General features: G+C 46.6%; 2 protein-coding genes across 2 annotated transcripts in view; both read right to left on the reverse strand.

The window, feature by feature from the left end:
• The window catches only part of LOC140065435 (uncharacterized), a 255,509-nt gene that overhangs the window by 213,661 nt on the left and 20,573 nt on the right, over positions 1-21,275 (reverse strand). The window lies entirely within an intron of this gene.
• Positions 12,848-21,139, reverse strand: LOC140065236 (uncharacterized). Its single transcript, XM_072112837.1, has 3 exons — positions 21,056-21,139; positions 19,894-19,996; positions 12,848-14,644 (listed from the first exon to the last, which is right to left on the reverse strand). The coding sequence occupies exons 1-3, from the start codon at positions 21,137-21,139 to the stop codon at positions 13,185-13,187; spliced, it is 1,647 nt and encodes a 548-aa protein (XP_071968938.1). The 3' UTR covers positions 12,848-13,184.

Below are 21,275 nucleotides of genomic sequence, written 5' to 3' on the forward strand. Positions count from 1 at the left end.
GTCCCCAGAATCAACGGGGATCCTCCGGCCTGAGAACCTTCTGTGAGAACCTTGGCCTGAGGGATGCCTGGAGGATTAAATATCTGGACAAACCTGCCTTTTCTTGTTTTAGCCGCACCCACTCTACATTGTTCAGGATCGATATGTGTCAGGCCAATGATGCTTTCCTGTGCCTTATAGCTAAGATTAAATATGAAACTATTGTAGTTTCGGATCATGGACTCATCTCTCTCCAGATTAGGACAGAGCGGGGCCCATTCCTTGATAAGAAGAGCTTTTTTAGGCTTAATCCTCATTGGCTCTCGGGCTTGGACAATGATGTAAAGGTCATAAAGTCGATCGAGGAATTTTGGGGGAATAATGTTCTCGAGAGGGACCCGGGCTTGGCCTGGGATGCGCTTAAGGCCTTCCTCCGAGGCCTGTTCTTCTCCGAAATCGAGTGGGCTAAAAAGAGGTACAGACAGAGAGAAAGCACTTTAAAAAAAAATGTAGCCACCACACAAGAGGCTTGAGTGGCGTCCGCCACAATGGAAGACAGGGATAGATATATCGAAGCACAGGCCGCATTTAACTCTTTTGCGTCCGAGAGGGCACAACACTAAATCTTTTTTGCCGGGCAAAAATATTACGCGGAGAGAGGGAGACCGGGTAAAATACTCGCCAATCTTCTTTAAAAGAAAAATAGTAATAATGGGATTCATTCGATTATAAATTCTGCAGGAGAGAGGGTGCAAGGAGAGGGGACAATCTTAGAGAACTTTCGGCTTTTTTATCAGTCACTATATGGCTCAGAAATAGAGTTCTCAGATACTCAATTGGAGAAGTATTTGGAATCCGTGTCGTTTCCCTCTCTGACAGCAGAGCAAAGTTCCCCTATGAATCGCCCCATAAGGGCTAAGGAGATAATGGATGCGATAAATAACTCTGCGGCGGACTCTGCTCCAGGTCTAGATGGGCTGCCACTGGCCTTTTATAAACAATACAGTAAGACGCTTTCTCCAATTCTGGAAACGGTTTACTCAGCAGCATTGACCGCGGGGACAGTCTATGGTTCAATGACGGAAGCTTCTATAATTTTGCTCCTTAAAAAGGACAAAAAAGAGTCAGAGATGGGCTCTTATAGACCCATCTCATTGTTGAATTCGGATGTCAAGATCCTGGCTAAGATCCTTGCGATGCGGCTTAAGAAGGTAATCTCTCATATTATCCATCCTGATCAAAATGGATTCATCCCGGCCAGGGGTACAGCTTATAACCTTCATAGACTGTTTTCCGATATGCAGTTAGGGACGGGGGGCGCTCCATCCTGTCTCTGGACGCGACTAAAGTGTTCGACAGGGTGGAGTGGCCCTTCCTATGGAAGGTATTAGAGAGATTCGGGATAGGCAGGGAGTTTATTGATTGGATAAAAACAATGTACCACTCCCCTAGAGCACGAATCTGTATAAATGGATTATATTCTGAGCCATTTCGTCTGTATAGAGGAACCAGACAGGGTTGCCCCCTCTCCCCCCTCCTATTTGCGCTCTTTATAGAGCCGTTAGCTATCAAAATTCGTGAAGCTCAATGGATTAAGGGATGGGGGTGTGGGGGGGAAGCAGAAAAAATCGCACTTTATGCGGATGATATCCTCTTGACTATTCAGAATACAGGGAGCTCCATACATGACGTGATCCACTTGGTGAATGAATTTGGCACTTTTTCAGGCCTCAGCATTAATTGGGAAAAATCCATTCTTCTCCCCTTGAACGGTACGGGGCAGGCGGGCGCAGATGTGGTCAAGGTCCTTAAGAGAGATGAATCGTTTAAATATTTCGGGATTTATGTCTCAGCGGATTTGGGACGCTTTGCTGAATTAAATATCATTCCGCTTATAACTAAAATCAGATATAGTATCAATGGCTGGTTCAAAATGCCCCTTTCTAGAGCGGACAGGGTAGGGATAGTAAAAATGGTTTTGCTCCCGCAGCTCCTGTATCCCCTCTCGGTCTCCCCGGTCTGGCTACCTAATAGACTGTTTAGATTGATGGACGGTTTAATCAGAGATTTAATTTGGGGGAAAAAATGCCCCAGGATTGGGCTGTCCTCTCTGTGCTGTCCGACAGACAAAGGGGGGTTGAGGGTTCCATATCTTTTTGGGTATTTTATAGCAGCCCAGCTAGCGTTTTTGATCACAAGGAGGGAGTGCAGCGCCTTTGGGAAGCTATTACAAATAAGTGAGTTCACAAGGGACTCAATTTTTAGCCTTTTGGATAGCGGGGAACTAGGTCACGACAGATATAGAGGCACTTATATAGGGAAATTGTTGGATAACACTTGGGTCGCGTATAAGAAAAATAGAGGTATTCAAGGCATTTTTCGTTTCACTCCAATATGGGGGAATTATCACTTTAAGGAGTTCAGATCCATTCCGGATTGTAGATAGCGGGGGCTATTGAGGATGACTACTCCGGTTATATGTGGGTCTTGATTACTTATGTTTGTGATAAAACTCTGTTAAAATGTTTTATAATCCTTGTAAGCTGTGTTGCTAATGTAAATGGTATTATTCTCATAATAAAATTATAAAAAAAAAAAAAAAAAGATATATGGAGGCTCCGCCACCCTAACACACAAGAAAATACCTGTCATACTCCTGGGTGCAACACCCTATCCCGGATAGATTATGTGTGCGGGAATGCAAGTGCGGTTGCCCATAACATTGTCCATTTACCGAGAAGTGTCTCTGATCACACTCCTATTTTAGTATATCTCAGATTCCAAGAGATTCATGTCTCGACTAACCCCTGGAAAATTCAGCCCTTTTGGTTAAGATGATGACATCTTAACGGCCTTTGCTGAGTTCTACAGGAATTTGTACTCCACTCAAATAGACTGCTCTGTGGCCACTACTAATGATTACCTCTCGGGGGTGGATTGTCCTACACTTAGCCAATCTCAACGGGATATGCTAGATGCCCCTTTGACACTTGAGGAGCTCCAAGAGGCGCTAAAATGGCAAGGGGCAAGGCTTCAGGGCCCGATGGCCCCCCCTTAGAAATGTGGCTTAAATACCAGGACTCCCTTCTACCCCTTATGTTGCAAATGTTTAACTCCTCATTTGATAGAGGGTACCTCCCGGATTTGCTCTACATGGCTAATATTGTGGTTATTCTTAAGCCTGACAAAAATCCAAAGGAATGTGGCCCATTTCTTTGTTGAATTATGACTACAAAATCCTAACTAAAATATTGGCATGTAGGCTGAACAAAGTCATTACATCTTTGGTTCATGAGGACCAATCAGGCTTTATGCCTGGGAGGTCCACCCCTGAGAGCCTGAGAAGGTCACAAATAATTATGCAAATAGGTGTAGAGAAGAAAGAGGACTGGGCTTTGGCTTCACTAGATGCGGCCAAAGCCTTCGACTCTGTGGAGTGGCAGTACCTACAGGCGGTGCTACATAGGTTACGTTTCGGACTTAACTTTTGTAAATGGGTGTCAATTCTCTATAAGAATCCACGAGCCTCTATATCCGTAAATGGTTTACCCTCTGATTCATTCCCGCTCGCAAGAGGCACCCGTCAAGGGTGCCCCCTTTCGCCCCTCTTATTCGCCTTAGCAATTGAACCACTGGCCATCAAAATTCGTGGGGTGCCCCATTCAGGACTACGTATAAACTGGGGCAAATCATGTCTTATGTATTTATCTCCGGACAGGGCCAATAATCCCCCTGAGACTGTGTCTGATCTAGTGGTCATGGATACATTTATATACCTAGGAGTGGTTCTAACCAGACAACCCAAAATGGCTCTTGATCTTAATGTCTTCCCTTTACTGGGATACTTTAGGGATAAATTTAAAACTTGGGCCGCCCTTCTCCTATCAGTGGCAGGCAGGATTAACTTAGTCAAAATGGTGGTTCTGCCAAAATGTCTGTATGTGATCCAGCATATTTTCTACCCGATCCCCAAACACTTTTTTCGCACCCTGGACTCCATGATATTCACCTTTATCTGATGATCCTTTAGATCAAAATTGCAGCTTGCTAAATTGCAGAGACCTAAATCCCAGACGGGTATGGCTCTACCCAACATTTTTCTTTAGTATCTAGCTGGACAGCTAAAATTCCTAGGCACCTGGATTGCACATAAACCCCTCCAATACCCAGAAAAACGACTAGCGGAATATTTAAAGGTTGTCGGCCTATGGTCATTGCTTAGGGACAATAAAGGCACCAAGGGTTTACTGCCTATCTTTAAAGTAGCTAAGACAGTTTGGAGAGAGGCTGCGCTTATCTGCCCCTTTACTGCCATTCCATCAGAAACCCCACTATGGCATAATGATGAGTTGCCACACGGATTGCAGGAGAGGGAATGGTGGGAATCCCTTGGTATAGAGGCCTTGTATAAGGATAGCATCCTTTTCTCTTTTGATCAGATAATAGAACAGTACCAGGTACAACGTACCCACTTCTATAAGTATTTGCAGCTACGCCATGCGTTACAAACTCAATTCCCTGATCCTAATCTCACCATATCCTCATACCCGCTTATAGGGGTAGTCAGATTGCAGGGTCCAGGAGGAATAATTTCCACCATCTATTCACATCTTATAAGCAGCTTAGCCACCAATCAGCAACTACCAGCCCTTCAGAAATGGAAGAGTCTCATTCCAGAATTGGATGATGAAGTAATGGAGGAGATTTTAGAGTCACACCTCCATGTCTCTCCTGCAGTCAATAACAAAATGACACAGCTATACATTATTCATCAGAGCTATCTTACTCCACTGCGACTCCATAAAATGGGCAAGTTATCCTCACCCCAGTGCTTATGCTGTACACATAATCCAACTGATTTTTGGCATATGTACTGAGAGTTCCCAAGTATTAAAACATTCTGGTCCTCTAAAACAGACCTCCTGTCTACTCTCCTGATAAAACCTCTCTCTAACACGCCACTAATATGCTTGTTTGGCATCCTAGATGAAGAGAGCTGGTCTCACCATGAAAGAATCCTCCTTCAGGAGTCTCTATTTCTAGCTAGGAAAGCCATTGCCCTACGCTGGATGGGTGACTCTGAGCCCTCTCTCTCACAATGGAAACGTTTAGTTAACCAAATCATTCCATATTAACGGGGGATTTACAAACGCAGGGGATGTCCCGAGAAATTTGATAAGGTATGGAAGACATGGTGTGACTCTCCATTTACTTCATTCACCCCGGATGAAATGGAGGCAAACCTACACAGACAACCTCTATAAGTGGCTAGTATTGTGTTTGGTGTATGGTGAGAAATTCATTGTGTTATGCCCTAGCCGTCTACCCTCAGTATAACCCCCCCCCCTTGCCAGAAACACGCCCCACGCAACAAAAGGATTTCATATGTTTCCTTAACTGGTGGATAGATCAATCTGTTAGTTAGTTAGGTTTTGGTTTTATACTGTATTTTGATGTGGAACACGTTAGTATGTACTCTCACTGAGCACCATGAAAACTCAACTGAATATTACATGTCTCTGATTATGATTATGTCTACTTACTTTTCTTGCAATTGTATATTGTATCCCGCTTGCAGGCGGTGCTCGATGCTTATTGTACAATTATTTTTTTCAATACAACAGTTTAAAAAAGAATACTAAAAGGCTACAGTTAGCTTGAATATACCAGACCCTCCCCTTAAGCTATTTTCCCAAATGAACTTCATGTATTTTTCTTCTGCAAAAACAGTAGAATTGAGGGAAACAGAGTCTTATCACTAAATGTACTTGTGAAGGTTCCCACTCGTCAAAACATGGCCTTCAATTAGAGGAGCTGCAGAAAAAAGACAAGGAGAAGAGCAGCGACGACAAAGTATCTCTAAACGCCTTAACCCCTTCCCGCTGTGCGGATAAATGTGACTCTGAGCTGATGCCGGCTCGGCTCCGATCTCGGGATACAAAGGGTGCCAGCTATAACTAACAGCCGACACCCCAGTGTAACACCCCCGGTCAGAGTGGGCTCAGATCACAGGGTCTATAACCCCCCTGAACTAGCTGACCTCACCAACATAGTGGCTCAGCAGTATCAACAGGTTTCCATGCAGGGCCAGCAGAATAAACAGCTCACCGCCATCTTGCAGTAGTTATTGGCCACCCCGCAGCAGTGACCCATTCCTGTGGCACCTTCCACTACAGCGACTTCTTCAGAACCCAGACTGCATTTTTCCATGCCGTCCAAATATGACAAAGACGCCAAGGCGCTCCATTACCCAGTGCTCACTGCACATCATGCTATTCCTATGCAGTCCGTGGCAATCGTGGCCAGCTTACTCTCCGAGAAAGCCCTAGCATGGGCCACCCCCTTCGGGACAGGAATGACCCGGTCACTGCCGATACCACATGCGTTCCTCACAGATCCCGGTCCATCTTCAGAGAACCAGCCTAGGAATCTTCTGCTGACACCGCCCAGTTGAATTTGCATCAAGAGGACTTGTCTGTTGGCGATTACACGGTTCAATTCCTTTCTCTGGCTTCCAAGCTTTCTTGGAATAAAGCGGCCTTGGCGCCATCTTTAATAAGGGACACTCAAGCCGTATCAAAGACAGGCTGTCTGCGTGGGATCTGCTGTCTTCTCTGAGTGACCTCATCTCCCTGGCCACTTGGATTGACATCCAGTTCTCTGAGCGTCTAGAGGAGCAGGGCCTAGAACAAACACAGATCAAGACTCATCATCTACCCTGCTTGGCTCCAATTTCCAGAAGAGGCCATGCAGGTGGATAAAGCTTGTCTGATACCACTAAAGTGTTCTAGACGACAGGAAAATCTGTGTCTCTACTGTGCTTCTTATATGGACTTTGCTGACATCTTCTCGGAGAAGCAAGTGGAGATGCTGTCACCGCACCATCCCTACGACTCCCCTATTGAGCTGATATGTACCCACTATCGGTGCCTCGCGGTTATGACAGCCTATGTGAAGGAGAAGGGATTCATATGCTAGTCCTCTTCTCCTGCCGCTGCTGTTGTCTTATTCGTGGCCAATAAGGATGTTCACTCTGTCCCTGCATAGACTATCACGATCTATACAAAACTACCATGAGGAACCGCTACCCAATGCCTCTGATCAAGGAACTCTACGATTACCTACGTGGAGCCAAGGTCTTTACCAAATTAAACCTACGTGGGGTGTATAACCGGCATCTGCCAAGGTGATGAATGGAAGACCACCTTCAATACTCGTGATGGACACTTCAAGTATCTTGTCATGCCTATGGACTCTGTAACGCACCAGCTGATATATACCTGTGTCGTGGTTTACCTGGACGATATCCTGGTGTTCTCTGTGGACCTTGAGTCCCAATATGCTTAGGTACGACTAGTACTCTAGCGCTTAAGGGCCAATTGCCTATATGCCAAGCACGAGAAGTTTCAATTCCATCAAGAGTCTTCTTTTCCTCTGGTATATAATTTCTGAAAAAGGACTACAGATGGATCCCACGAAATTATCTGCAGTTCTTCAGTGGCCTCAGCCAGTGGTACTTTGGTCCATCCAGAGATTCCTGGGCTTAGCTAATTACTAACGGCAGTTCATAACGCACTTTTCCTCACTTGTAACTCCAATTTTGGTGTTGACCAAGAAAAATGCTTTGGCCTCCAGTGGCTTTCTCCAAGCTGAAATCTGCCTTTACCTCTGCTCCTGTTCTCACTAGGGCTGATACAGAGAAACCATTCAGGCTGGAGGTTGATGCCTCCTCGGTTGGAGCTGGAGCCGTTCTCACTAAGAAAGGTCCCACGATCCGATTTCTCACTTGCGGCTTCTTCTCACCAACCTTCTCAGCCGCAGAGAGGAACTACTCCATAGGGGATCGGGAGCTTCTGGCCATAAAGCTTGCCTTGGAAGAGTGGTGTTATCTTCTAGAAGGAGCTCATCATCCGGTCTCTATTTATACAGATCATAAGAACCTCCGATAACTCCAGACTGCTCATCGTCTTAATCCACGACAAGCTCGTTGGTCCCTTTTCTTCTCTCGCTTTAGTTTCCTGATTCATTTCCGCCCAGCAGAATGTCAAAGCTGATGCCATCTCTTTTTATCACCTATCAGGTGGATCTACGGCAGATTCCTCGTAGCAAGACCTATGACCAACCTACTTTTCAGAAGAAGATATTCATTTGGGGACATTGCTCTCATGTGGCTGGGCACCCTGGGGTGCAGCAATCTGTTGCTCTCAACTCTCATTTCTACTGGTGGCCAGGTCTGATCAAGGATGTACAAGACTCTATGAGTTCCTGCACTTCCTTTGCCCGAAATAAGTCTTCACATCTCAAGCCAGCAGGTTTGCTCCTGCCACTGCCTTTACCCAGCTGCCCGTGGACTCACGTAGCCATGGACTTTGTTATGGATTTCCCATCATCTTCCGGCGAAACCCTCTGGGTGTTCGCATACTGCTTCTCTAATATGTCCCACTTCATTCCTCTGCCGGGTCTGCCATCTGCTCCTCGTCTTGCCTGCTTGTTTTTTCTCCACATCTTCTGGCTTCACGGACTTCCTAAGAATATTGTCTCGGACTGAGGGGGCCAGCGTGTTTCCAGGTTCTGGTGTTCCTTGCGCAACTAACTGCAGCTTCAGCTGGACTTCTCCCCTGCCAATCATCCGCAGACAAATGGGCAAGTGGAGAGAGTCAACCAGACTTTGGGCTGTTATCTACAGCACTTTGCCTCTGCTCGACAGGACGACTGGTCCACCCTGCTACCTTGGGCGGAATTCTCCTATAACTCTCTGAATCACCTGGTGCACATCCCTTCTTTATTGTTTTTTGATGACATTCATGCCCACCTCTCCCTTTGCCCATGCCTTTTGATGTTCCTGCCACAAAAGAGCTGGTACGAGGCCTCAAGTCCATCTGAGAGCAAACTCGTCAGTCTCTACTTCGGACGTCCGCCTGCACCGAAACCCAATCCAACAAGAAACGAGGGTTTCCATCAGTCTTCTCTGTGGGTGATAAACTATGGCTATCTTCTAGATGCGTTTAATTGAAGATTCCCAGATACAAACCTGGTCCTCGTTTCCTTATTTCATTTTAGGTACTGAAATGCATTAACACCATGGCCTATAAGCTTTGTCTTCCTCCCAAGCGCATCCCAAACTACTTCCTCTTCTCTCTTCTAAAGCCTGTCATCCTGAATCGCTTATCTCAGCAAGTAACTCCTCCTTCTCCTCAGGCTGATTCCACCAATCTCTTTGAGGTAAAGGATATCCTGGGCATGAAGCCGTTTAGAGGAAAGCATTTTTTCCTTATCGACTGGAAGGGATTTGAGCCAGAAGAGAGATCCTGGTAGGCTGAAGACAACATTCTAAACCGAGGAGCACCTCAGAGGTTCCTTCAGGCCAAGAAGAGAGGGAGGCTGAAGGGGGACGTACTGTCATGGGTGACCCATGTCTTGGGTCACAGGCGCATCCGGGTGCCTCAGTGCGCCCCCTAATTCCAGCTGCAGCCTCATTTACCTGTTCACACTCCAGCGAGGGCTCCTTTGCACCGGCGTGAGCGTCCCCATCTCCTAGGGTGCACGCGTGCTGTCTCTCTGAGATTAAAAGGGTCAGCGCACCGCTAATTGGTGCTGCAGGCCACCTGACATGATAAGTAGCCAGCCTCTTCCTGTGACCGCTGATGGATCTTTGTGCCTCATAGCCTTAGAGAAATTTCTGTGCATTATCAGTTGTGACCTGCTACATCCCCGACTCCCCCCGATCCTGTGCCATCTGTCCTGACCTTCTGGCTGTCCATGACTCCAATTTTTGCCTGCCGCTTCTGTACCTCACCTTGGCCACCACTGGAAGAAAAGTCACTCCTTTGGAGCGACCTGGTGGTATCCCGTTGCTGCGAGTCCAACCCGCCCTGCTCCCAGGTGTCGGCTTACATTATCGCTCGTGGTGGTTCAGTGGGTCCACCACCTCTGACCCTGACATGGCGTTTCTTTTGAATTCACATTCTTTGTGGAATACTGTTGGCTGTCTCCACCAGCACATCTAGGCTGCATCCTGTGGGACCAAGGTCACAGCCAATGACCCGCCACTGAAATTATGATTCCGATGCCACCACAGCTTGGTGGAGACAACCAAAGACTGAGGGTACAGCTGGTATTCCTGAGCTTAAAAGGAAATCTAGCATCAAAATCAGGCATGATATACCAGGAACACTTACTCATAGATCCAGGGACTGTGACTGTAGAAATCATCTTATATTTGTAATCTTTACTTCTAAAATAAACTTTTAAAAGTATGCTAATGAGCCAAAAGGTTGATGTGTTTCATACGATGCATTTGCATTGGATTTAAAACAAAAAAATATGTTAAACATCATGTGAGCCCAGCCTAAGGGGAGCTCTATATTAACTCCGTCATTCACCTGGACTTCTGGCGCCGGCTCACGAACAGCACCTGAAGCAGCGGCTGTCACCTGTATATTACAGCTGATAAGTATGATGGGTATCCCAAGCTTTATTATCCAGTGCTTCTTATGCATAGAACTCATGCAGTCTCAGTTTGTCACTGAACTTTCCAAGGTGGCATTCATTGTCCGCCTCCTTTCCAGGAAGGCCCTGTCCTGGGCTACCCCTCTTTGGGACAGAGGTTATCCGGTCACGACTATGTACACAGCTTTTTTGATGGAATTCTGGGCTGTGTTGGAAGTACCCACATGAGCCTCCTCTGCTCAGACTGTGCTGCTGAACCTGTGCCAGAGGGACTTGTCTGTTGTAGAGTAAGCAGTTCAGTTTCGCACCCTGGCCTCTCAACTCTCCTGGAACGATGCTGCTTTGTCAGCGACCTTTAATAAAGGACTCTCTTCTCAAGTTAAGGACGCATTGGCCACTTGTGACCTACCGTCTACCCTGAGTGGTCTCATCACCTTAGCCAGTCGGATTGACGTACGGTTTATGGAGCGTGCTGAGGAGTTACATCACAAGCTTCCTCAGGTCTGTCCCCGATGTCTACCTCACCTGGCTCCTGGCTTCCAAATGCCACTCCAGCCTCTGGCCATACAGTCTGCAGAGGAGCCTATGCAGGTGGACAGAGCCAGACTCTCCTCCCAGGAATGCTCCAGACGATGTCAGGAGAATCTTTGCCTGTACTGTGCCAGTCCTAAACACTCCATTGGGGCTTGTCCAGTTGCAACTACACGGACCGGTCCAGGAATACAGACCAGAACGTCTCTCCCACTGCATGGTGGCACCTCTTACTGTTCTGGCTTCCTCCATGACTCCCAAGCCTTTGGAGGGTCTACCTACTGGGTACCAGGACTTTGCCAATGTGTTTTCCAAAAAACAAGCAGAGACTTTGCCACCACACATATTTGTCCGGTGGATCTCCTTCCAGGTGCCTCTCCTCCTAGAGGTCGTGTTTATCCTCTTTCAGATCCATAGACTGCTGCTATGTCAGAGTATATTAAAGAGACCCTCAGAGAAGCTTCATACGCAAATCCTCCTCTCCTGCTGGTGTAGGCTTCTTTTTCGTGACCAAGAAGGACGTTTCCCTCTGTCCTTGTATAGACTATCGTGGGCTTAACAAGGTCACAATTAAGAAACGTTACACCCTGCCGTTGATCACAGAGCTCTTTGACCATCTGCGTGGTTCCAAGGTGTCCTCAAAGTTGGATCTTGGTGGGGCCTACAATCTCATCTGGATCCGCAAGGGTAACAAGTGGAAGACAGCGTTTAACACTCCTGATGGACATTTCGAGTATCTTGTGATGCCATTTGGACTATGTAATGCTCCAGCTGTATTCCAGGAATTTGTGAATGACATCTTCAGAGATATGCTGTATACGTGTGTCGTGGTCTACCTAGAAGACATCTCGGTGTTTTCCCAGACCTCGAAACCCAACAGTCCCTCGTACGACAAGTTCTCGGCCGACTCCGGGCTAATCGTCTCTACGCCAAGCTGAAGAAATGTCAGTTTCATCAACGGAGCCTTCCTTTCCTCGGCTATATAATCTCTGGCTGAGCTCTCCAGATGCATCATACTGAACTGGCTGCAGTTCTCCAGTGGCCATGCCCAAAAGGTCTACGAGTCATACAGAGGTTCCTGGGTTTTGCAAACTATTATAGGCAGTTTATTCTGCATTTTTCCAATCTGGTGTCCCCCATTGTGGTGCTCACCAAGAAGGGTGCCAATCCCCGTGCCTTGCCCTCGGTGGCTGAAGAAGCTCCAGTTCTCTCCAGGCCTGACACTGAGGAGCCCTTTCATCTTGAGGTTGACGCATCCTCTGTAGGTGCAGGGGCGGTGCTCACCCAGAAAGGTCCCAAAGGCCGTACTCTCACATGCGGTTTCTTCTCTAAGACTTTTTCTCCTGCTGGGAGTAATTACTCTATTGGAGATCCATTTCCATCCTGCGGAGAAGAATGTCAAGGTGGATGTTCTTTCCCATGCCTCTGATGTCATTGGAGAAGAGCCGGTCCCTTATTATCTCTCCTGAACAACTGGTTGTTGCCACTCCGGTGGATCTCCGACAGCTTCCTCCCGACAAGACGTATGACGGACCTGCACTCCGGAAATAGATTCTGTCTTGGGGACATTCTTCTCATCTGGCTGGACACCTTGGGGTGCAATGCTCTGTGGCCCGGATCTCCCACTGCTACTGGTGGCCTGACCTGGTCAAAGATGTTTGGGATTTCGCGGGATCCTGCACGTTTGTGCCCAACGATCCCCCCCCCCCCACTTCATGCCACCTACATGCCACCTTATAAAAAGTGGGCTTGGAGGGATGGAGTAGAGAAGGCCAGACCCACAATACTGGAGAAGGTTATAGCAGAAATCTATATCTATCACGATGTGATATATAAATACAGCAAAGTGAAAAACAGGAGGAAGTTAAAAAGAATGATAAAATGAGGCTCATGACAAATTTATGGTTGGAAAGTTCCTTTACAGTTGGGCTCAATAAGAAATATATATTTCAGAAGCAAATGTACGTTGATGTTTGATATCATGTTCTTATAAATATTACAGATGCATGAATTAGTAAAATAAAGTTCTGTTCACTTTTCTTGTATTACATCATAATTCTCCTTGGTTTGTTCTCGGTAAAATGATGTGATCTGTGGCTTCAACATTTCACATAATAATAATTGTTATTTTAATTTAATTAATAACATTATTCTGCTTTACCACTGTGTGAGGACTTTTGATGTTTAAGAAGATTACATTTCCAAGCAAAACATTTACCACAATCTTAACATGAAAACGGCTTCTCCTCTGTGTGACTTATTAGATGTCGATCAAGATGTGATTTCCGAGCAAAACATCTCCCACAATCAGAACATGAAAACGGTTTCTCCCCTATGTGACTTATTAGATGTCGATCAAGATGTGGTTTCTGGGCAAAACATTTTCCACATTCTGTACATGAAAATAGCTTCTCCCCTGTGTGACTTCTTTGATGTATAAAAAGATGTGATTTGCGAGCAAAGCATTTCCCACATTCTGAACATGTAAATGGCTTCTCCCCTGTGTGACTTTTTAAATGTCGTTTAAGAGTTGATTTGTCGCTAAAACATTTCCCACATTCCAAACATGAAAATGGTTTCTCTCCTGTGTGACTTTTAAAATGTCGATTAAGAGTTGATTTGTCGCTACAACATTTCCCACACTCTGAACATGAAAATGGCTTTTCCCCTGTGTGACTTTTAAAATGTCGATTAAGAGTTGATTTGTCGCTGAAACATTTTCCACATTCTGAACATGAAAAGGGGTGTTCTCCCGTGTGACTTATTAGATGTTGATTAAGAGTTGATTGCTTGCTAAAACATTTCCCACAAAATGAACATAAAAATGGCTTCTCCCCTGTGTGGGTTATTTGATGTCTTACAAGATTTGAACGTCTTAGAAAACATTTCCCACATTCTGAACACGAAAATGACTTCTCCCCTGTGTGACTCTGTTCATGTTGAAAAAGATACAAATTTCGAGTAAAGAATTTCCCCCGATGTGAAGATGAAAATTGTTTATCTTCTGTGTGACTCTGTTGATGTTGAAGAAGATGGTTTTTTTGAGTAAAACATTTCCCACATACTGAACAGGAAAATGGCTTCTCCCCAGTGTGACTTCTTTGATGTCTTTCAAGACCTGATTTTTGGCTAAAACATTTCCCACATTCTGAACATGAAAACGGCTTCTCCCCTGTGTGAGTTCTTTGATGTCTTACAAGATCTGATCTGTAGCTAAAACATTTTCCACATTCTGAGCATAAAAATGGCCTCTCTTCTGTGTGGGTTCTTTGATGACTTACAAGATCTGATCTTTGGCTAAAACATCTCCCACATTCTGAACATGGAAAAGACTTCTCACCTGCGTGACTTTTCAGATGTCTATAAAGTTGAGAACTATTACTAAAACATTTTCCACATTCTAAACAAGAAATTTGCTTCTCTCCTGTCTGATTTCCCTGAAGATCTGCTTTATCAATATAAAGCTTCCTACTTTCTAAACTTGATGTCATTTCCTTAACCATTTCTAAGGATTCGGTAGAAAGGACCCATTTAATAGGAGCAGATGATGGATCTTGGGTGTGAAGGTCTGAGGAAGCATCCGGGATATTCTCATGATCTTCAGTTGTATCTGGTGTGATACAACCATCACCTGCTGTAACATGTGATGATATCAGATGTTCCTCTGAGCTCCCGGTATTATCATCTGTGAAGGATAAAACAGATAAAAAAATATACCTTTAACTTTGGTTGTGTTAAGAAAACTCTGAAGATGCATAACAGAACATTTGTGTGATATCAGCAATCCTGGTACATGCAGAATTTTTTGTCTGCCCATAGTGGCCCAATGACTTTCCTGCTTACCATAAGGTTCTGTATTATTACTGATGTAACATCTCAGTCTCTTCCTCCGAGGTCCTGGGGAGCAGTATTTCTGACCCTCATAGCACCCACCTTCTAGCTTTTCTTAGTCTATGTTGCTGTCAGGATCGGAGGTAGTGGATCCTCTGGACCACCGTGAACAATGACGTAAGCACCTGGCACCGGAATCTAAGTGGTAACTGTTTTCACAAGAGCCCGCCACAAAGTGTGTTGGACTTGCTGCGGCGTGGTACCACCAGGTCGTTCCACAGGCGTGACTTTGTCCATGGTGGCAGCCAAGTCGTAGTACACATTCGTCAGGCAAACTCGTGGTCGGGAACAGGCAGGAGGTCGAGACAAGCTGCACAGGAATGGAATTGGGGACGTGGCAGTAGGTCAGGACAGGAAGCGTGGAAACGGAGTCAGGGACACAGAAGAAGGTCAGGACGGGCAGCACAGGAGCGAGGTCAGGAACAGAATCGATGTCACAACAGGAAATCAGGGTAATCACATAGGGCATCAGGAAAGCTTTCTGTAAGGCTATGAGGCACAAAGATCCGGCAAGGAACACAGGAAGTAGCAGGAATTTATCTTGGCAGGCAGCCAGCCAGCTGCAATTATCACTCGAGCGCCCCAGGAGACGGGGACACCACGGGAAGCGAGGAGGCTGCCGCCACTGGAGCCAGAAGAGGTAACTCAGCAAGCAGGCAGGCTCCGGGGGCAGAGTGAGGAACTTACTTGGTAAGCTGGGTAACCTTCAGCCGGACGTATCTAGAAGACAGCCACACCTTATCTCCTGGAGAGAAGAATGGAGGAGGCCTGCATCTCTTGTTGGCCTGGGTCTTGGTGCGGGTGGAGGCCTGAAGTAGTGACTGTTGTGTTTGCTTCCAGATGGACTTGAGATCTTGAACTAAATCTTCCAAGGCAGGAACATCAGACGGCTCAGACAGAGGAAGAGGTGGGCATGGGTGTCCCCACAAACAACAAAAAATGGAGTGGAGCCGGCAGATTACAGAGAGTTGTAAGAAAACGCCCATTGCAGCGGGGTGGACCAGTCGTCCTTTCAGGCGGAGACAAAATGGCAGTGATGGTATCCCAGGGTCTGATTCACCCTCTGAACTTGTCCATTAGACTGTGAATGGTACGCAGATGAGAAGTCCAGTTTAACCTGCAGTTGACTGTACAGAGACTACCAGAAACGGGAAACAAACTGGACCCCACGGTTCGAGACAATGTGCAGGGGAAGTCCATGCAGGAAGATGTGCAGGAAGAACAGGCTTGCAAGGCGTGGAGCTGACCGCAGACCTGGCAGAGGAACAAAGTGGGATATCTTAGAGAAGCGATTTGTCACATCTCAGATGACTGTATTACCGGAAGAAGATAGGAGATCTGTAATAAAGTCCATGGCTATGTGAGTCCACAGGCAACTGGGTATCGGTAACAAGAGCAGCAGACCTGCTGGCGTGATGACTTGTTACGGGCACAGGAAGCACAGAAACCCACAAAGTCCTTGGCCAGATCTGGCCACCAGTAGTAATGAAATATGAGGGCAACAGATCTCTGCACCCCAGGGTGCCCAGCCACACAAGAGCAATGTCCCCGAGTTAGTATCCTCTTCCGAAGAGCAGGTCGGACATAGATCTTGCCAGGAGATCAGCAACCAGTCATTCCGAAGGAACGCTATGACGAGGAGCTGATTCTTCCCCAAAAAACATCAGAGACACGAGAGAGGGCATCAGCTCTTCTTCGGCTGGATGGAAGTCAATCAAGAAGTTGAATCGCGAGAAAAAGAGGGACCAGCGAGCCTGACAAGGATTGAGACACTGAGCAGTCTGGAGATACAGGAGATTCTTGTGGTCAGTGTAGATATAGACCGGATGATGAGCTCCTTCCAGAAGATAGTGCCATTCCTCCAAAGCAAGCTTTATGGAATATGGAATAATTCCTCTTTGCAGCTGAGAAGGTCTTGGAGAAGAAGCCGCAGGTGAGGGTTCGACCTTAAGGCCTTTCTGGACGAGAATGGCACCAGTACCGATGGATGCGGCGTCAGCATCTAACTGGAATGGCTTCTCCGTATCAGGCTGTGTGAGAACTGGCGCAGAGGCAAAAGGCATCTTAGTGAAGGCTTCTTCAGCTGCCGGAGGCCAGACTCTCGGTTTGGCGTTCTTCTTATTCAGCGCCACAATGGGAGATACAAGAGAGGAGAAATGTGAAATAAATTGCTGGTAATAATTGGCGAAGCCCAGAAATCTCTTTATGGCATGTAGACCCACTGGGCGATGCTACTGAAGTATGGCAGACAACTTGGCAGGATCCATCTGTAGCCCTTTGTCAGAAATGATGTATCCCAGGAACGCAAGACTACTTGGCATTTCTCGAACTTAGCATATAAGCGATTGGCCCTTAGGTGACTGAGAACTTGCTGGATCTGGATCAGATGAGACTGTTAATCAAGAGAAAGCACCAGAATATCATCCAAGTAGACAATGACACAAAATGTAGAGCAAGTCTCTGAAGATATTGTTGAGGAATTCTTGGAACACCGCTGGGGTATTGCAAAGAACATTACCAAATACTCAAAATGCATGTCACGAGTATTGAAGGCCGTCTTTCACTCATCGCCTTCACGGATGCGGATGAGGTTGTATGCCCCCCCGCAGATCCAGCTTGGCTCAGTGATGAGAGGCAAAGGGTAGCGGTTTTTCACAGTCACTTTATTGAGACCGTGGTAATCGATGCACGGATGGAGGGATCGCAAGGATGGTCCTTCATTGCCAAAAAGAAGAATCCAGCACTAGCAGTGGAAGACGGCTTGTGGATGAATCCCTTCTTCAAATTCTCTTTGATGTAGGCTGACTTTATGTAGCCGTGGTCTCAGGCACAGATAATGGGTATACCCGACCTTGTGGAGGAGATGTACCTGGCAACAGGTCTATGGGACAATCATAGGGGCAGTGCGGTGGTAGAATCTCTGCTTGCTTCTAAGAGAAGACATCTGCAAAATCCTTATAAGCAGGAAGGCCTGCCAGCTGCTTGGGAGAGTCCACAGAAGACATTACGGACACCGAGTGAAGAGCCATGAAACAGCGGGAATGGCACTCCGGTCCCCAGCAAAGGATTTCCCCAGTCTGCCAGTCGAGCAACCATGGGAAGCACAAAAGCACGTACAAAAGTGGAGCACATAATATGACAGTCTCTCCTTGTGCAACGCCCCAATTTGCAGAGACAGGGGCCCAGTACGATACTGGACCAGGTCATGGAGAATCTGTCCACTGATGGAAGAGATAACTAGCAGCTTCCCTAGGCGAACCACAGAAAAGCGGGTTTCCTATTCCACAACTGAGAAGAGCAGGCACATTCAGACGAGGAGAAGCTTTGCTCTCACCTAAGAAACCTAGGCACGGGCGTTTTCCCGGACGCTGTGGACCACTGGACAAGATGAAAGAAAGTACTCTGAGCTGGCACAATAAAGGCAGAGATTCTCCAGTCTTCGTCTGGAATGTTCCTGGGGAGATAGACAAGCTCTATCCACTGACATGAGTTCCTCTGCAACAGGCATGGAAGACCGCTGAGGTGGTCTTTGAAAGACAGGAGCCAAGTGTGGCAGACAGTGGGTCCTGACTTGCGGTTATTCCAGACGTTGCTCCTAAGAGCGCTCAGTAAACCGGATGTTTATCTGAGTGGACAGAGACATTAGTTCACTAAGCTTAGACGGAAGGTCCCGTGCAGACAGGGCATCTTTGATCTGACCAGACAATCCCTTTTAAAGGTTGCAACCAAGGCGTCTTCTTTCCAGGCAAGCTCAGAAGCCAGGGTACAGAACACCGACCATTGAGTCCCCATTACGCAAGTTCAGCAGGGTGGTCTCAGCTGAAGACGCCCAGGCTGGTTCCTCAAAGACGGACCAGAACTCGGCAAAGAAGGTGGTGATAACAGCCATGACTAGGTCTTTCCTGTCCCAGAGGGGAGTAGCCCATGCCAGGGCCTTCCTGGAGAGGAGGCTGATGATGAAAGCCACTGTGAGGAATTGCGTAGGCATGAATTAAATGTGCAGGGGCACTGAGTGATAAAGCCCCTGCACAACTTGTCATCCCCATCATATTTAGATGGCATATATACACGCAGTCTGGGTTCTGCAGAAGATAATGTGGCCGGAGTAGTGGAGGGTACCGCAGGAACCCGGATTCTGCTGCTGCTGCCGCTGGGATGATAGTAGCTGCTGTAGTATAGCAGAGACTTGTCCGAGTTGCTGACCTTGCACGGCAACTTGCTGAGTCTGCCGAGCCACGATGGTGGCAAGATCCACCAGAACAGGTAGCGGAACCTCATCGAGATCCATGGCCGGATCTTACTGTCAGGATTGGAGGTAGTGGATCCTCTGGAACCCCGTGGACAATGACCTGGGAACGGAATCTTAAGTGGTACCAAGTTTTCACCAGAGCCCGCCGCAAAACGAATGGACTTGCTGCTGTGTGGTACCACCAGGTCGTTCCACTGGCACAACTTTTCCCGCGGTGGCAGCAAAGGCGTAGCAAAGATTCGTTGGGATCCGGCAGGAGGTCGAGACAGGCGGCACAGGTTCGGAATCGGGGATGTAGCAATAGGTCAGGAAAGGCAGCATGGAATCGGAGTTGGGGACGTAGTAGAAGGTCAGGACAGGCAGCAAAGGAGCGAGGTCAGGTACAGAATCGAGGTCAGGTACAGAATCGAGCTCACAAAAGGAAATCAGGGTAAACGCACAGGGAATCAGGGAAGCTTTCTCTAAGGCTATGAGGCACAAAGATCCATCAGGGAACACAAGAAGGGGCAGGTATTTATCTTGGCAGGCAGCCAGCCAGCGCTAATTGTCACCGTGCTGGGCCATCTTAAAGAGCCGGCACGTGGACGTGCTAGGAGACGGGAATGCACGCGCCAGACCGTGGGGAGCCAGGAGGTCGCCACTGGAGCCGGGAGAGGTAAGTCAGGTAGGCAGGCTCGGGGGGCAGAGTAAGGCACACGGAATATGGGTCGCATGGGCACCCGTGGCTGTGACAGTTACCATGTTGTGTATTGTGTTATCACTCATCTCTGCTTTATCTAGTGGTTACTACTCACCTGGGCAGTTACCTGTAGGAATCTCCTCCTTACATCGCACATCACCCCTCACATATGTCTCTGGGGCAGTAATATTCTTCACATCTTCACCCTGATACACAAACTGAGAAACAAAAATTGTAAGAAGTTACTAAAGGAGAAGTGAGACAATAACATTCAAATAATCAATAACTATCATGACATGCAAATATCTGGTAGGAGAAGTTATCTGAAACAAATTTAAAAAAAAAGGTCTCCACTATGTTCAACTGTTCCAAAAAACCCCCCAAAAAGTCCAGATATAAAAACAGTAATTCCCAGCTATAAACACTGGAATAGAACATAAACGCCAGTTTATTGCAATTTAGCAATTGAAAAAAAAGTAGTAAAAGATTTCTGCAGTCTGTAGAATGTTGGTAAAGAAAATGTCCCGTCCCGCAAAACATTACACACTATATACAGGTCCACGCATTAAATTTTAACGTTTTAAAATGTATTTAAAACTAAATAAACCTATAAAAATAAAGGGGAGGTCATCAATCCTCATACAGCTCTGTACACGGCAAAACGTGAATCTTTAGAGGAAGGGAGCAAACTATGAAAACACAAAAATCAAAAAAGGGTGCCCTTTTATTCTTGCCTCCAAGGAGAACAAAAAGGGCACATAAGACAAGTTTTTATTTATGCAGCAGCCCCTTTTCCTGCTTTCATTTAAATTTGGATTCCATTTTCTAGGGCATCCTAGGGTCAATTTTTGGGGAGTTAGGGATATTGTAGGCATAGGGACGACTAGGGGCAGTGCTGGCATCCTGTTCCTGACCTGGTGTGTTCCCATTGACCCTTTGTGTAGCTCTAGATGAGCGTCCTTCGTCATAAAGATTGGTAAGACCTAACCATTTATTTACTTATCCTAAGTTCTGGTGGGGAGTATTTAGGTCAATATCTTTTCTTTCAGTTGGTGTGTGATTTTATTATGGGCATCATCCGGTGTGGTGTTGCTACTATCATTTATATTTGGGTTTATTAAGAGTTATGTTTTATAAGCTACTGTTCACATTTTCTTATTGTATTACTGTGGGAGGTGTAGTCTGTCATTTCCAGCAAACTACTGGAATATCTGACAGGACATTGGCATCAATTGACCGTGTCTCTTTTCTTTGTTTCTTCTAAAGAAGATACTCACCTTTCCCCTGTTCCTCCCATGGATGTTGAGCTTTTGCCTGTAGAACACGAAGCAACACACCTGACACTGGCAATGTGATGACATTATTATGCTACCGGCACTAGGACGCTTACTTGTCGTACAGTGCGCTCCTGCTGTAAACAGTATCACTTCCTGCTCTGTCTCAGCTTTTGGTGGTGTCAGAGGACAGCACCGATACAGCCGAAAGCAATAATAGAAA

Source organism: Engystomops pustulosus, chromosome 6 (genome assembly GCF_040894005.1).
Source record: "Engystomops pustulosus chromosome 6, aEngPut4.maternal, whole genome shotgun sequence".
Lineage (NCBI taxonomy): Eukaryota > Metazoa > Chordata > Amphibia > Anura > Leptodactylidae > Engystomops > Engystomops pustulosus.

Coding starts and splice junctions, on each gene's coding strand:
- LOC140065236 (XM_072112837.1), bottom strand. CDS start 21,139: ATGTCATCACATTGCCAGTGTCAGGTGTGTTGCTTCGTGTTCTACAGG. Junction 19,997..21,055: donor ATGGGAGGAACAGGGGAAAG/GTGAGTATCTTC, acceptor TTTGTTTCTCAG/TTTGTGTATCAGGGTGAAGA. Junction 14,645..19,893: donor TCCTACAGGTAACTGCCCAG/GTGAGTAGTAAC, acceptor TATCCTTCACAG/ATGATAATACCGGGAGCTCA.